This window comes from Mytilus edulis, chromosome 3 (assembly GCF_963676685.1).
Source record: "Mytilus edulis chromosome 3, xbMytEdul2.2, whole genome shotgun sequence".
NCBI classification, from domain to species: Eukaryota; Metazoa; Mollusca; class Bivalvia; order Mytilida; family Mytilidae; genus Mytilus; species Mytilus edulis.
The window spans coordinates 100,519,595-100,537,752 of NC_092346.1; the positions used below are offsets into that span (position 1 = coordinate 100,519,595).

The 18,158-nt window shown below is 32.2% G+C and overlaps 1 protein-coding gene across 2 annotated transcripts; it reads right to left on the reverse strand.

The window, feature by feature from the left end:
• Nucleotides 1–6,936: 6,936 nt before the first annotated feature.
• Nucleotides 6,937–17,872, reverse strand: LOC139517964 (uncharacterized). 2 transcript variants are annotated; one of them, XM_071309527.1, is made up of 5 exons: nucleotides 17,469–17,872; nucleotides 9,945–10,733; nucleotides 9,059–9,095; nucleotides 8,757–8,813; nucleotides 6,937–8,463 (listed from the first exon to the last, which is right to left on the reverse strand). In XM_071309527.1, exons 2-5 carry the CDS (start codon nucleotides 10,491–10,493, stop codon nucleotides 8,081–8,083), a joined length of 1,026 nt encoding a protein of 341 aa, XP_071165628.1. In that variant the 5' UTR covers nucleotides 10,494–10,733; nucleotides 17,469–17,872; the 3' UTR covers nucleotides 6,937–8,080. The 2 variants fall into 2 exon arrangements, with proteins under 2 accessions (XP_071165628.1, XP_071165627.1); XM_071309526.1 differs by lacking the exon at nucleotides 17,469–17,872 and adding an exon at nucleotides 11,788–12,042.
• Nucleotides 17,873–18,158: the final 286 nt, after the last annotated feature.

Consider the following 18,158-nt stretch of genomic DNA (forward strand, 5'->3'; position numbering starts at 1 on the left):
CCGTATCTGTGATTGGATATCCAAGTTACGATAGTATATGCGTTTACCAAATGGTCTATATCATCACTCGCTTTTGAAAAATGTCCCTAAAAAGTCAGTAGCGCTTTTGTAATAGAATAGCATTAGAAACTTGCTCCTATCGTATTGTTTAAGTACAAAGGATTGCTGTACATTTCGCGTTGACATATGCATTTGATTTGCCACTGGACGTTAAAAAACATTACTAATCCTTATCATACTAAAACTAGAGGCTCTAAAGAGCCTGTGTCGCTCACCTTGGTCTATGTGAATATTAAAGGAAGCAGATGGATTCATGACAAAATTGTGTTTTGGTGATGGTGATGTGTTTGTACATCTTACTTTACTGAACATTCTTGCTGCTTAAAATTATCTCTATCTATAATGAACTTGGCCCATTAGTTTCAGTTGAAAATGTTAGTAAAAATTTACAAATTTTATGAAAATTGTTAAAAATTGACTATAAAGAACAATAACTCCTAAGGGGGTCAATTGACCATTTCGGTCATGTTGACTTATTTGTAAATCTTACTTTGGTGAACATTATTGCTGTTTACAGTTTATCTCTATCTATAATAATATTCAAGATAATAACCAAAAAGAGCAAAATTTCCTTAAAATTACTAATTCAGGGCCAGCAACCCAACAACGGGTTGTCCGATTCATCTAAAAATTTCAGAGCAGATAAATGTTGACCTGATTAACAATTTTACCCCATGTCAGATTTGCTCTAAATGCTTTGGGTTTTGAGTTATAAGCCAAAAACTGCATTTTACACCATGTTCTATTTTTAGCCATGGCGGCCATCTTGGTTGGATGGCCGGGTCACCGGACACATTTTTCAAACTACTAACCCAAAAGATCATTGTGGCTAAGTTTGGATTAATTTGGCCCAGTAGTTTCAGAGGAGAAGATTTTTGTAAAATATTACTAAGATTTATGAAAAATGGTTAAAAATTGACTATAAAGGGCAATAACTCCTAAAGGGGTCAATTGACCATTTCGGTCATGTTGACTTATTTGTAAGTCTTACTTTGGTGAACATTATTGCTGTTTATAGTTTATCTCTATCTATTATTATATTCAAGATAATAACCAAAAAGAGCAAAATTTCCTTAAAATTACTAATTCAGGGCCAGCAACCCAACATTCATCTAAAAATTTCAGAGCAGATAAATGTTGACCTGATAAACAATTTTTTCCCATGTCAGATTTGCTCTAAATGCTTTGGGTTTTGAGTTATAAGCCAAAAACTGCATTTTACACCATGTTCTATTTTAGCCATGGCGGCCATCTTGGTTGGATGGCCGGGTCACCAGACACATTTTTCAAACTACTAACCCAAAAAATCATTGTGGCCAAGTTTGGATTAATTTGGCCCAGTAGTTTCAGAGGAGAAGATTTTTGTAAAATATTACTAAGATTTACGAAAAATGGTTAAAAATTGACTATAAAGGGCAATAACTCCTAAAGGGGTCAACTGACCATTTCAGTCATGTTGACTTATTTGTAAATCTTACTTTGCTGAACATTATTGCTGTTTATAGTTTATCTCTATCTATAATAATATTCAAGATAATAACCAAAAAGAGCAAAATTTCCTTAAAATTACTAATTCAGGGCCAGCAACCCAACAACGGGTTGTCCGATTCATCTAAAAATTTCAGAGCAGATAAATTTTGACCTGATAAACAATTTTTTCCCATGTCAGATTTGCTCTAAATGCTTTGGGTTTTGAGTTATAAGCCAAAAACTGCATTTTACACCATGTTCTATTTTTAGCCATGGCGGCCAGCTTGGTTGGATGGCCGGGTCACCGGACACATTTTTCAAACTACTAACCCAAAAGATCATTGTGGCCAAGTTTGGATTAATTTGGCCCAGTAGTTTCAGAGGAGAAGATTTTTGTAAAATATTACTAAGATTTACGAAAAATGGTTAAAAATTGACTATTAAGGGCAATAACTCCTAAAGGGGTCAACTGACCATTTCAGTCATGTTGACTTATTTGTAAATCTTACTTTTCTGAACATTATTGCTGTTTATAGTTTATCTCTATCTATAATGATATTCAAGATAATAACCAAAAACAGCTAAATTTCCTTAAAATTACTAATTCAGGGGCAGCAACCCAACAACGGGTTATCCGATTCATCTGAAAATTTCAGGGCAGATAGATCTTCACCTGTTTAACAATTCTACCCCATGTCAGATTTGCTCTAAATGCTTTGGTTTTTGAGTTATAAGCCAAAAACTGCATTTTACCCCTATGTTCTATTTTTAGCCATGGCGGCCATCTTGGATGGTTGGCCGGGTCACCGGACACATTTTTTAAACTACTAACCCAAAAGATCATTGTGGCCAAGTTTGGATTAATTTGGCCCAGTAGTTTCAGAGGAGAAGATTTTTGTAAAATATTACTAAGATTTATGAAAAATGGTTAAAAATTGACTATAAAGGGCAATAACTCCTAAAGGGGTCAATTGACCATTTCGGTCATGTTGACTTATTTGTAAGTCTTACTTTGGTGAACATTATTGCTGTTTATAGTTTATCTCTATCTATAATAATATTCAAGATAATAACCAAAAACAGCAAAATTTCCTTAAAATTACTAATTCAGGGGCAGCAACCCAACAACGGGTTATCCGATTCATCTGAAAATTTCAGGGCAGATAGATCTTCACCTGTTTAACAATTCTACCCCATGTCAGATTTGCTCTAAATGCTTTGGTTTTTGAGTTATAAGCCAAAAACTGCATTTTACCCCTATGTTCTATTTTTGGCCATGGCGGCCATCTTGGATGGTTGGCCGGGTCACCGGACACATTTTTTAAACTAGATACCCCAATGATGATTGTTGCCAAGTTTGGTTTAATTTGGCCCAGTAGTTTCAGAGGAGAAGATTTTTGTAAAAGTTAACGACGACGACGGACGACGGACGACGGACGCCGGACGCCGGACGCCAAGTGATGAGAAAAGCTCACTTGGCCTTTTAGGCCAGGTGAGCTAAAAATAGTTGTTATGAAGTATATGTTTAGTTTTCAACATCAAGAAGTTTTTTTAGTTAATTGTTGTTTGCTTTCTGTCCAGTGGCAAATATCTTTGCATATTGATGACAAAAATAAATGCGAAATACATACTTTATGTAGTGTATGCACTGTATCTGAATGAAGAGTGGGAAATTTGGACTGTGTCCGGAAAATAATGGTATGTAAGAGCAAAATATACCTTTCACGTAAGCAAAGGTTTTACTAACGGACCGGGAAACGTGTACGTTTGACTATATTTATATCCTAGTACAAATTTTGAACAAATACATCAAGTAGAAAAGAAACATACATTAACTTAAGGATAGAAGTTATTTATAAAATTTAACTAAAACAAAGATGACATGGTCGAGTGTACTTGTTAAGATGTTTTGAATTGCTAAACTATATTCTTTCGACTTTTTGAGAAGCTTGCTATCTCATTATTTGTAGTCATTTCGTAAAACATTTTATAAGTCAAATGTATTAAATATCAAATTACAATCTTTTAATGTATAAATAAAATCAAAATGTTATTCACAAGACAGTATGCAACAATCTGTTTCATCCCAATATTACTGTGTAACCCCTGAATACAAGAGACGATGGTTCAAGGATTGTTCTGCCAGACCTAAGTACTAGATGGGGATACAATGAAGTTATTGTTATAACTTATAAGATAAAGTTCATATGTATTTTTATAAGTAGTATATTGGTTGTATAATCACTTTCAACAAGCTGAAAATGAAAGTGAAATATATACAAAGATAAGAGTTAAATTTGATCCCCCACTGTGAAATTGAATCCAATATTTTTGACACGTATATAAAAGATCAAGAAAGAGGTGCATAAAATATAAACATATATACGTATTTTCCGAAAGTATGTCCTTCACTTTTAAAATGATTAATCTAGGTCGGAAAGGGTATAGTGTTTACAGTCTAAAGATACAGTCAAACCTGGCTTAACGTACACATAGGTTCAGCGGTCACCTGTCTCTACGGGTAACTTTCAGACCGTCCCAAATGTTTCTCTATATAATGTAACTATTTTCAGCGGTCAACTGTCTAATGCGGTCAACGGTCATTTGAACATTTAAACTATCAATATATACATTGCAAAGTCAAAAAGATAACCGAACCAATTTGCAACCGCAAACGCGCCTTGTATGGGCCTTGTGAATTCCTCATGTTTCACTTTTCATTAATAATGGTATCATTGACTTAAAGAAATACAATGGGCAATATAGCAGTTATCGTAGTTTAGAATAAACCTATAGATACCAGCATTGAAATTCTATATTTGCGCCAGACGCACGTTTCGTCTACAAAAGACTCATCAGTGACGCTCGAATAAAAAAAATGTCAAAAAGGCCAAATACATTTCGAAGTTGAAAAGCATTGAGGACCACAAATGCCTAAAAGTTTACCAAATACAGCTAAGGTAATCTATTCCTTGGGTAGAAAAGCCTTAGTACTTAAAAAATTATAAGTTTTGAAAACAGTTTATGTATAATTATGAAAATATCAATGATAACTATATATCTTTATTCTCATAAAGCCAATGCATTACATCGGTACAGAGATAACAGATACAACAATAAATATTTACAATATGTACAAAACAAGCGAGAGAGGTTACAAAAGTTACAAGCCAGGAGTACAAACACTAGTATTTATATTTTTTATAAAAGAACAAAGCTTCTTCAGAACTGGTTTTCTTGTACTTGACATAAGTTCAGAGAATTTAACTGTATTTTGCCGTTTTGTAAAATATTCAGTTAAAAAATCTTTGCGTTTTTGATGGAAAAAATTGCATTCAAATATAAAATGATATTCGTCACCTATTTGTCGATTGTTACATAGACTGCAAAGGCGGCTTTCTCTGATCACGTTTTGCCATCTTCCTGTTTCAATCGGCAGCTTAGTATTAGTCGTTCTAAATCGACAAAAAACAATAGCGTCTTTGAAGTCCAAAATATTAAAATATTCTTCGAATTCCAAGTTTTTCTTAAAAATTTTGTAGTTAATACCTTTTGGTGAATTTTGAATGAGGGAATTCCAGTTCTGAATATATTGATCTAGCAATCTCTGCTTTATAACAGTTTTTAACCATTCTTTATTAATAAAATTTTGTGACTCCCATATGTATGAGAAACCACAATCTTGAAATATTTTTTGTATAAACAGGATCCATTTTATCTGGACATTATGGTGCTCGTTCATATGACGAGAAAGTTGATATAATATGAAGGAAAACTTTGCTTGTTTACCGGATATCAAATTTGCCCAGAATAGTACTGTTCGAACTTTAATATCTATTTCGATCGGATGACGACCTAGTTCCCCGTAAACCATATAATTTGGCGTTGAGGATTTCAAGTTTAAAAGAATTTTACAAAATTTTAAATGAATCTTTTCCAGGATATCATTATTACCAAAGCCCCATATTTCGCACCCATACAATAGAATGGGCTTGATCATTTTGTCAAAAAGGTCAAGCTGACATTTAACAGAAAGCTGATACATCCTTCCTATTTTCAGGACTTCGTACATGGCTTTTAAGGCCTTATCGGATAAATATTTTTTAGTCATATTAAAGTTTCCTGTTTTAGTAAAAACAATACCCAAATAGTTAAACTGCTTTACTAACTCAATACTTATGCCATTATAAGTAAATTGGAGATTTTTTGGCAAACGTCCCAAACCAAATACTAGGGTTTTAGTTTTGTCAACATTTACTTTCAGTTTCCAAACCTTACAATAGTCATGAAAGGTATTGAGTTGCGTCTGCAGATCCTGTGCTGTTTCGGCCAACAGCACCGTGTCATCTGCTTATAATATGATAAAAAGTTTTAGATGTATTTTTAATTCTCTTTCAAGGTCTTCTGATAAGGTTTTAAGTCCTGTAATATTTGTACTAACCAAGAAATCTTCTAAATCGTTTAAAAATAGAGAAAATAGGAAGTGCTGACTACTGGGCTGGTGATACCCTCGGAGAATTAAAACTCCACCAACAGTGCTTGATCCATTGACTTTTGCATAAGAGCATTAGCCTTTAAAGTATAATCAATTTTGGAGTTTGCTGAAATGTATTCTATGGAAATTTTAAAATCAAATGTCTACAAGTAAATGTCGAGAACAAAATAATTAAAGACCCTGTCTAATTGTGTTTATACTTATGTTTATTTAAAACTTTATTCAGGGTCATATATGACTAATATCACTAATATAGTATACTCCATCAAGATAAATAGATATTTGATATCGGGTAAACAATGGCATTGGATTATAAACTCAGAAGAGTTGCCAAGAGATTATTAGATTGGAATATATCTCAAAGATATTATGATTATCATGAGGACTACTTTAAAATATCTTGTCTAACACCACAAAAGACTAATGAAATATATTGTATTATTAAACAAGACTAAACACTCGTCGAATAATCAGCAGGTCAGGCAAGTGCTGGCAATACAAAACAAGGAAGCAACAAAATAGGTATTATCGTTCTCAATCTCATTCTTGCATTAAAAGAAGAAAATCTCATGTGTAATTTGCAGTACTCGTCTGTATCGACAAGATATTAATATTTAGTTCTAATGATTGCAAGAGTGTTACTTTGGTGAATACTTTTGTTTATGATCGCAACTCCTTTATTTTCTGTAATATCAAAACGTTTTGATTTTTCTAGACACTTTGGATAGTTCCTTTCCCCTGAATTGAAATAGCATAACACCACTGTGGCATTAATAGGAAGTTTGTTATCCAATTACAGTTAATAAGTTGTACGAATTTAAATTTATTCTTTCAGATCGACATGAACTCTAAAAAAAATATCTCCGCAAAATTTGGGAACCTTATAACTTGATGAAAACACTACAAATGTATCAATTTATTATTTTATTTCTTTCGCATAACAAGTATATTTACAAATGTTCCTTCTCAGGATATGTTACAGATATGTGGTTGAACATTTGAGCAACAATTCAATTGAATGATTACTATAAAAAAATCATTACAATACAATATTAGAAGACAACCAATTGACTTTTGGGGGTCCGGTAGAAATCGTTTTAACTTAGCTTGTTTTATTTTTATTTTGAACACATCTTGTTCCTGCGTTTTGTTAGCAGAAAATGTTCAATATTTTGTTCTGTTCTTACAGATGTAACAGGTATGTAACAATTCATTCCAAAACATTTTCTACCATAGGTTCGCACCCCTTCCGAAAATTAAATGGTCGTCCCTTTATGTATAAAAAGTGATAAACACAATAAAACATCGTTTATCACAATCAACAATGTTTCACATTGACTAGTTCCATCAGAGATCAAAATGAAGATAGATACTTATAATATTATCAAATAATGTCCATATTTTTTTTTAATGAGGACATCTTTATATATAAAATTTGCATATGGCACAAGTGAACACAATATCAGAAGATTATCACAGATATATATAACGTTTATACTGGCACTTAAACAAATGCTTTATTGCTGATATAAACTTAAACGAGTTAAACTCAATGAACAATAATAAATATTTACAAAACATTACATTTTTGTACACGTATATTATTTTATAAACATATTTACATTTGTACAGCTATTTCGAAGAAGTTAATTAATGTATCACAAATGTCATTTTTCATGCTCAAATTTGATGCATAATGAAAGATCTTTGTGTTATTCTAACCTCAGCTTCGAATGTGTAAATGATCAAACAACTTTTTCTTAAAATATCTCTCGAGAAGATAGTACTCGTAAGTTATGATCATATAGTAAAACTTGACTGTTAAAATAATTGTAAAAAGAGTTTGTCTGTCAGACGCTTCATTAATGTCTCTTTTCATTCATTCATACACGGACCCGTATAACGTAATGATATTACAAACTCAACTCTAGTGTCAGAAACAAGGCCTAGGTCAAATTTATACCAATGACACGAATGTGATTATTGTAATCAGATCTATGTTTCTCTCAAGATCAACAGTGTATCAATATTGCCGAAGAGCATCGGTTAAATCTGTTAAAGCTGAAACATTCCGAATGAGCTGCTACTCTGAATAGACGTCTTTCTTTGTGATGGTGTTTTAAGCGCAACCATTATTTCATCGCCTTTCAGGAAGTGATGAACCTTTTCTATATAACTGACATGATGCAATACACCGTTTGTTGTTACACACGCAATTTTGCTGGATTCAATATTTTTGAAGTTACTACCAGTATTGCTGTGACGTAAAGTGTGCTCAATATCACCAATAACAGTTGCATTTTGTATATTCATTGTTATGGTCACTCTGTTGTATATAAAATATATTCCTGTTTTAGGCACGATTATGGCCTCATCATTAACGTCTATTTTACTTGTACCCCACTTTTCTTGCCAATTTTTCACACATCGAAGTAATTCTGCAATTGAAAATATATCTAATATATATGCGTGTAAATTACATATACTACAAAGAAAGGGAATTAATGTAAGAAGAAGATAAGAGATCTGTTTCTCGTTGTATAGATATATAAAAACGGTCGACAATTTTGTCTGGTGGTTTTGACACTTAAATATAACATATTCGTAGATTTTTTTGATTTTACAAATAAGCTAAGTTACGTAATGAAACATTTCGCCAGATTCAATGCTATTTTTCCAAAAGATAATCAAACTAGGTCAGTTGTAACAATGCACTTGTGTTATCACTTACTTGAATCTCTTCTGCATCTTGTTAAATCTGTGGTATCTGATGCAAAATGAACAGCAGCTGCAATGAAAGGAAAAAAATATATTTCGTCTTCTTACAAAACCTTACGTCGGTACAATTCGAATGTCTAACGTTTTCAAGCTGAATTATCAACCATTAGCCCGTTTTATGATCAAAACGATTATTTAGTCGAATGCAATTTAAAAAATTAAATTTGATAAAATAAATAACATAATAAAACAAACGACAAAATAGAAGAGTCTGATATGTGATAAGAAATCATAATAAAGAATGCAAGTTTGTACCTTTGAGTCTTTTAATATCTTCTCCATGATCTATGTACTGAAAAAGGAAAAGAAACGTAAACAACGGTACATTAGTATATTAATATCATTTGCGTCATTTACTCATATCTAAACAGCTACTTTTTTCTCTGCAAAGACATGTATACATGTTGACATGTACAATATGAAACTATAGATATTTCGATATAAAAACTCACGCATCACTATTTTTGTTTAACACACACAGTTAATATCTAATCATGTTAAAGTCATAAGAAACGAGTGACCGGTGAAAAATAATGTTCTTCCAATTCTTGAACTAATGCATACAAACATCCTAAACTTCGTCTTCTGTGCTCGAATTTATCATTTTTTTCGTGTAAATTTCGTATAATTGTCAATTTTTTTCTCAATCGGTCAGTGTTGTTGTGAAAATATGGCAGGTAATTAAAGTTCGTGTTTTGAAGCCGAAGTTTAACGATTGTCACCTGTTTGTCAACAATTGACGAAAAATAAACAAAAAAGCATGGAAATTGAGCACGTGTTTAACATGTAAATTCAGATAATAGTTTATTTTAAGGACATCCATGCGTATTGTGGTCACCTGATTTTTACGAGATGGGTCACACTGAGGTCACCTTGCATACGGAAAATATGTCGGGGGAATAGCTTGCTGGAAGGAAGCTATTCAAATAAAGTAAACTTCTTCTAAATATGAATAAATTAAAGAATTTTCTTCAGAAAAAAGTATTTGTACATAAGTTTTATAATGAAAACTATCCATTGAGTTATAAAAATCATATGCATTATTTTTTTTTTATTTGAGGTTTCTTATGACTAACTTTAATATATTAATTCTAATAATATAATAATATAAAAAAGCACTGTATTCACAAGCTTGATTTACCTTCTTCAAAGAATCTAATAAATCCTCGATAGAACACATTTTCCCATTAACTTCATCCACCTTTTGACCATTGATGTAGACTTTATCAAGAACGTTTTTAATATATTGACAAGCAATAACATTTGACTTATTTATTGGCGGAGTAACTGAAGATGGTGGCTCCTTCCATTGACCAGTTCTTGGAGGGTGTGTTTGCTGGTCTGTTTTAACGTTGTCATTCGAGTTGGACACCTTGTTTGGTGATATGTGAGGGATGATGAACACCATACATGTGATAACCACCACCAATAATATTGCATTCAAGATCAGCATCACGGTGAAACTAATTTTTAGTTTATGATACGAAAGCACAATTTCGGTATATTGTTTATGAAGCTCGTGGTATTGAGACGGACCCAACAAACTTTCTGAAATACTCTGTTTTGTCATTCTTCTTGGTCCTAAATCTGGCACTTGGTCTGTAACTTCACAATATTCGTTCTCACAATTTGGACACATTGATATTTGTGAAGATTCTGATGTTAGTCGAGGTTTCCCACGTGATCCCATCTTAATTTTGTTAAAATATTATTTAAGTATTATCTTTTACTAGAAGAAAAAGTCTATTAAGTATTCCAGAAATTTTGATATTTGATATGCGTGTGTTCCGGAGTATATTTTTGTTGTCAAATATCTATTGGTCTGTATATCGTTATATCGTTTCAATTGGGTTCAAGTGTCTTTTTGTTACGTCACTAATTGATCAAGTTATTATTTCTTCCGGAGGCATATATTCCCTTCCGTATTTGACTGAAAAAGATTAAAGATTCGATGTTATTACTTATTATATTATTTTTAGTATCTTTTTTTTTTGTGAAGGTTATAAATATATAGCTGAAATATTAATATCTCTTTATATATATGCCTGATTTAGTAACATAATACAGTTTTGAACAGCGACCGTTTTAAACGCCGAATGACTAATATGACGTATACAGTTTAGATTGTAATTAAGATAAAGCTTTTGTAAATAATGATACTGATCGATATTGATGCTTAATTAAGTAACAATCCAAAATAATCAAACAGCATAGATCAATCAAGATTGATAGTTAATAATTTCCCTAAACAATATAATGTGTAACCGAAAGACGTGTACATTTTTGTCTCTCCTGATAGAATTTTAGTCATGGCATATTCTTGGGTCATAAGTCTTTTCTATCATTACTCTAAATATGTCATTAAATATATCAAATTAATGTTGAAAATTTATGTACTCTATTTTATTTAGATACAGGAACTGCGATGTTAAGATCAATACTGAACCCTCCTGAAACAAGGATTTTTAGAAAGGACGCAATGTAGTTTTAAAAATTATCCTTTAAAGAAATGAATTCAAGGAAAATTGATCTTGTCCTAACTTTACATATTAAAGAGAAATTATAAAGAATGATAAATATGAATTGTAAAATGAGAATGTAACAACGTAAGGTGAATACATTTATAATGTCGCTATAAAACAAATGAAATGCTGCAAATTGAAATATTTACCTTTTCCTATTTTTTTTTTTGTTTTGCACTTTTTTGGCTTTATAAATATTTTGATTTGAGCGTCACTGATGAGTCTTATATAGACGAAAAGCGAGTCTGGCGTACTAAATTATAATCCTGATACCTTTGATAACTATTATAAGTTTTATTTTAATATGCATAAGATTTAAATGAATAGAAAGTTTTGAGTACAAAGTGTACTTGGAGTGTACCGACAATCATCAGCTGTTAAACCACAATTATTCACCTGATTTAATATGCAAACAGAAATCAGTCAAAATAATAACCACGGGAAGAACTGAAAAAAACTTACTTGCTATAGGGGGTAATTCCTACACTCAAATCAAATAAAGACAAACTAGTGCTGCAGCAGTTGGTAATGTTTTGAAATTAAAACAAGAAGCCGTCCCTTGATTTTCTGAAATCGTTACGACCTGCTAAGCAGCCGAATGTTATTATAAATGTAAACAGTAATGTAAGCCAAGGACGTTTGGTTTATCCGGGTATATAACTATAGTTAAATTTCATTTCAATTTAATCATTAGATATACGAGTGTTATCTACAGGTAATATACTCCACTCTTGCTTGATATTTATACGTGACGCAATATAATGTAAATTAAAATTATGTCCCCTTGAACGTAACCTTTTTAGAATCAAGCCAAACAGTTAATTTTGATGGGTACCAAAACCCCCCGAATTTACAGATACATATTAAGAGTTTGGGACAATTTCCCCTGAATGTATTTCACACTAGCGTGACTGTCCGGACTGGTTTTCGTTTGTATAGCGTTGTCTTTTAATCAGTTAAGGGCATATCCAACAGTTTATTTTTGACGGTGAGAATTTTTTCCCGTAAAGATATTTCATTCTTCAATTGACAGAGAATAAAATTTTGCCAAAAAAAATATTTGTTGTCGATTTCGTTTTTGCAAAAAATACTGCTGAAAATTGGACATTTTTGCAATTTTGAAGAAACAAACGTTTTTTATTTAAAAAAAATAAATATGATTTTTTAATCAACATACACTTATATAATGGGGCTCAAATTGAAGCAACATAGTTCAAGATGGTTAGAAAAATCTAACTTTACCATTTAAAGAATTAATTCTTACTCAAATAAAACCAAAAACGTCATGGTTATCCCCAAAAACGGCAAGAAATGTACATTTGAAATGCAAATTTTAGATTCTTTTAAATATTTCTAACGGTGTCGATTTGACCAAAGTAAGATATATAGATTCTTACACTGCAACAAGTGTATTACGATATTTCTCCACTCGAGACAGTTAAATTTTATTATTTAAAGCGCGAGGCTTGCCGAGCCCTTTAAATAATAAAATTTAACTGTCGAGAGTGGAGAAATATCGTAATACACGAGTTATAGTGTCGGAATCTGTTTCTCTAATGCTTTTTATCGTTCTTTTTCAAAGATTTCAGAAAATTATGCTCTTTATATGCGACGTCATCATTCAGGCAAGGTCGCCTTTTTTTCATGACGTCACAATAGGAAATCTGAGAAGAAAACAAAACATTTTGACGTCATAATCAAATTTCGACTAATCATTTGCCGAGAACAGATTTTTCACTAGTGAGGAGAAATATTTTTCTCACACCGGTCAGGAAATGTGAAAATAGCACAAAAATTAGAGAAATGTTATTCTTTGAAAAAAATGGAACGTCATAACGTTTGGAAAAATATTTGTCACCATACTTGTTTTTGAGAAAAATCCAGTAATATGATATTGTTAACTCTATCCCTTCCGTAAGCCTCACAAATTGCGCCAAAAATTAAGACGTTTCGGGAAGTAACGTTATATTTCCCCGCTAATTTTTCAAAGGCAGTGCGACGGTGTTGCAAACTGTGACTTTGTTGGATAGTTGTCTCGATAGCACTCATATCGCATCTTCTTATTTATAATGGACCAGTATCTTTACGAGATAACAATTCAGTTAGCTTTAATATTGTGTTCGTCAAAATTGTGAAACATGCAAACAATTAATCCGAATAATTCAGTCGTTATATTCCGCTGATCTAAGATTACAAGTAGGAGAGATCGATTACGGGGAGGGACTGAATTATTCGGTTTAGCAAACCATGGAATTACAAACTATTAAAATAGTCCCCGTCTCTGGTATACGGTATTTCATCCCTCTTTTAAAACAAACGAATTACACGTTAGAAATCCGTTTCTGTGTGTCGGTCTATAGTACAAAGCAGGGTTAATTTTCATATTATATTTACATTTGATGTTTTTGTTCTGATTATTCATTTTATATGCCACTTGACGTCCGTCATCCATAATCATTATTTATTTTACCGTTACTTTACAAAGAAGTGTTTTTCTTACACTGATTTATATTACTCTGTCTATATAATTTCACATATCGAAATCAATAAAGAGCATGTGAAATTTTGCAACCAAACACTTGTCTAAAATCTCTCCGACTCTATATTATATATTCATGTTGCAGTTTTGTTTTTTTCTTTCTTTACAGGCTTCTAGCTATAAAAAAATCTGTATGTTGACTCTTAGTGTTTTGAATTATATGTGTCGTTGGGTTGCTGTCGTATTAATGTATACCTTTAAAATCTTTTTCATAAAATAAGGATTGATTGGGTATAGAAATATTCACATCTCTGGACTGCTCCCTTCCAACAGTTACGTGTATATATCTCAGATGTATAAATTTGCAGCCTCGTTTAGTCGAAATAAAAATGTCGTAATATCAGACGCATAGAGTACGGAGAGTTTCGCGCTATCTATACGTTAAAATACCATCTAAATAAATGGTTGAAGCGATATACGAACTTCGAATAAAATCTATAAACAACAACAAAGGTCACATGAATCTTCAAATAAGTCGCATATGTTGCGCCTTTTGCAGTTGTAGATGAAAAAATACTTTGATTAACAAAACAGTTCAGTAAGACATTAACTTGGAGAATAAACGAAACAGCCGAAAAATGTTGAATGTTATTATAAATTGTGGCCATTTTTCGTGTGTTTTTGCTTTTATGACATATTTACAATATATAAGTATATGAAATTGACACGGTAATTTTTCCACATAAACGACCCTGACTGCCGTGGTATAACGCTTCAATATATGAGTTATTGCATATATACACAATGGAAATTGTTTTCTGTTCTACTGCCCTCTACATAGTTTGGCTGCATACAATGTAACCACTGATGTAGACATTGATTATTCAAACAAATGAATTCAAAGAGAAAGATGCGGAAAGAAATTCTAAAATTTTCGTTTAGAAATAAGATATAAAATAATAAAAATAAAATACCAAAAATGGAGTACTGTTTGAGACATCAGTTGAGAACTAATGATTATGCATCACTATATGAAAATGATGAATTGATTGCTCCCGTGCTCCAGTAAATGTGCAGCTTTAATAACGATTGTTAACCTTAAAATTAATCATGCATGCAATTTTAGCAGACTTAACAGGATCGACGTTAAGATATCAAATGTTTTTTTTATAGACACCGAGTGATGATAGATGTAGACAGAGATAACCAATAATAATTTCTATCATATATGGTCAGGAAACAGATTATCTAACTATATGTTCCTATTGTAATTTTAAAGGCTCTTCAAAATGTTCGTAAAAATAAAATTAAATAATTATTATTTCTTGAAGACGATCAGATGATGAATTTTCGGTTTTAATATATATTAAGTACGACAATGTAAAATAGTGCAAGGGGATTTTGAGCCATCTCACTGATCAGTGTAGGCTACACAGTACCCCCAAATGAACAGTATAAAACTATCCAGCAAGAGAGAAAAAGATGGGTCAATATAGAAAAATTAACAAGGCAACTTCAGTTCAATTTCAATATATACATGTATTATTATATAGATTATTCTAATGAATAAGTCAAATGTCAGAGGGAATATCTTTTTAAATATGGCAGGAAAAACAATTAGACAACTCTCCATGAAGTGTTAGACACAGTGTAGTCAAAGTTAGCAGTTACATGTATACTATACATGTAACTGCTAACTTACATGTAACTGCTAACTTCAAACCAGAAATAAAAAGCAAATATGAACTGCACCAAAAAAAGACAACCACCAAACAACATGCTTCTTACTTGGAACATTCAGAAAATATCTTCAAAGCGAGTTAAAATTTTTAATAAGTTTTTGTTTTTAACAAAAGCGTTTTGCCATCTAAAACTTTTAAGAGCAGAAAGCACACAACTTAAAATTGCCAATGCTTACTACCCTAAGCATCACAAAAAATCTTGCAGAGCAGGTGTAAAGATATTAATAATGATCAATATCAAGCCATTGTTCAAATAACCATGAACATATCAAATTTTATATAAAAAAAAACCACCACAGCTATTTACAGGTTCACGTACTGCATTTCTTGAACACAAGTATTCATCAATTAATTACATTTCTTCACATTTGTAATTGAACTTTAGCCTAAAAAAATAACTCTTATAAAAAAACCAGCACCTTAAAATGGAACATCCAGTGGTTGACTCAGCATATTGTATTTCGGGAGAGAGAAGAAACAAATATTCCTTAGTCGTGGGCAATGATTCCTTAATGCGGGGATCACACATTGCCGATTATTGCTCCCGTTTGATATCAGACAGCAATAAGACACGAAAAGTGAAAAAGTCGGATTACTATCCTCAATTATCTGGAATGTCCTATCATTGTCTGAACGCAGTCGTTTAAATTCGTAACAGATAGGCTACGGGTCGGGAATAGTCTTGATAGTTCGGCGAAGCACCCCGACATTTAGGTGCGTCCCGTAACATTCGGGGAAACTCAGCCGACTTTGTCTAGCCGGATGACAAGCGTGACTCTGTCGTGGCAGATTCTGCTGTATCGGATAAAAATTCTAACATTGTTCTGTGTTTTCTGGAAGGTGTCCTGTGGAACGGCAATGATCTGGAGAAATTTTTCATTGATGTTTTTCTGCCGATTGAGTCCAGATTGCATCTGGACAGATCTAGTCGATTTCAAACCGTCTTTGCCGAAATCGTTCCGGAACAGTCCTGTTATTAATACGAAATTTGCCAATGATACCCACCTCAGAGTCCCGACAATTACAGAATACAATACGACTGAGACCAGACAAAGACGTTTGCAATGAGATAGAGAGGATCGTGATAGAATTCCGTTCCGACAGTACCTGATCATCCCGAGTATGTCGACAGAACGGATAACTTCTGTCAGCGTCGGTTCACTGTCTGGTCACTGTCTGATCTCTGTCGGATTACATTCGGTAGAATCGGGATGCAGTTGTGACCAATTCGGTCGAATTTTACTTTGCGAAAGATACAAATCGGATTAGAAGCGGATTGAGAACGGGATTATCGTGAAAAAAATCTCTTGGAAACGGTTGAATATCGACGCTTCCTGAACAATATCTGATTGTTGTCGTGATTAATTAATTAAAGTTTGAATTTCCTTCCACAATTCACAGGATCTTGATCAGACTTTTGACAAATTTTGAATTGGGAATGGTCCTGTCAAGGACGGCAGTAAAAATCGTGTGATCACAGCTTTAGCGAAAATATATCAACCCACATTGAATTGTAATTTCATTAAGTAAACAATCAATGTCAGTTTTTAATTCTTATACCACAATAATTATATAAAACAATACATCTTAAGTAAACAATTATCTAATATTTAATACCAAACAAGCATTTGGGTTTACGATTGCATTTCTTTTTTTAAAGAAAGCAACTTGTTTATATGTTAACTGATAAGTGCCAGCCTACTGATTGCCCTTTGAAAAGGCCTTCCTCCTGCAGATGTCATTTTAATTGTAATCTCCTAGTTATAGCAGTAAAATTATTAAAGTTGCAAAATTGAAAAAAACAAAACAAAAAAGCATAATTAGGAAAGGACATGTAGCAAGTCTAACCTTAAGCTTATTTAGTATGGTAAAAACCAAATACATTATCGTTAGTAAAATTATGACATTATTCATTTACTTACATTTTTAATGCAATGTTCTAATGAATTCCCAATCCTTAACCTTTTGTCTGTATTCTTAAAAGTCAGTTTGAGTTTATTATTCCGACTTCTTCCAATTTATTTGTAATAAATTTAGCAATGATACGAGACATTTTGCTAATTATAAAACATCTCTTATATTAGTTTCAATGTGACGGAATGAAATCACAACAATATATATGAAAATATTATAGGTTACCGCGTATTCAGACAAAGAAAAGTCTAACTTAACCACAGAATAACGACCGAGATATCTAAATTCCAGTCATTGCACTTTATATCAACATAACCTCATTACACATACATATTCTTGGCAGCAATTCTGACACAGTACCTTATTCTAATCGTTTACAAAAACATAACACCTTGTAGTGTTTTAATAGTTTCTGACTGTGTGAATGTTTGAAAAAGTAGTTAAGTATAAAACATCATTGTATAAAGTTAATGTAATAGCAGATTATGTTCCACTTATCGTAGTTATTCATTTTCTTTCTAAAATTAAGACCCTAAAATAACTTCCATACCGTACGGTGACCTATAGTTGTAAAATTTCTGTGCCATTTGGCGTCATGTGAAGAGATTTCATATTGGCAATAATACCACATCTTCTTTTCACTATTTCATCTTTCAGCTAGTACATGTAGTAATACTAATACTTTAAAATTAATGAAG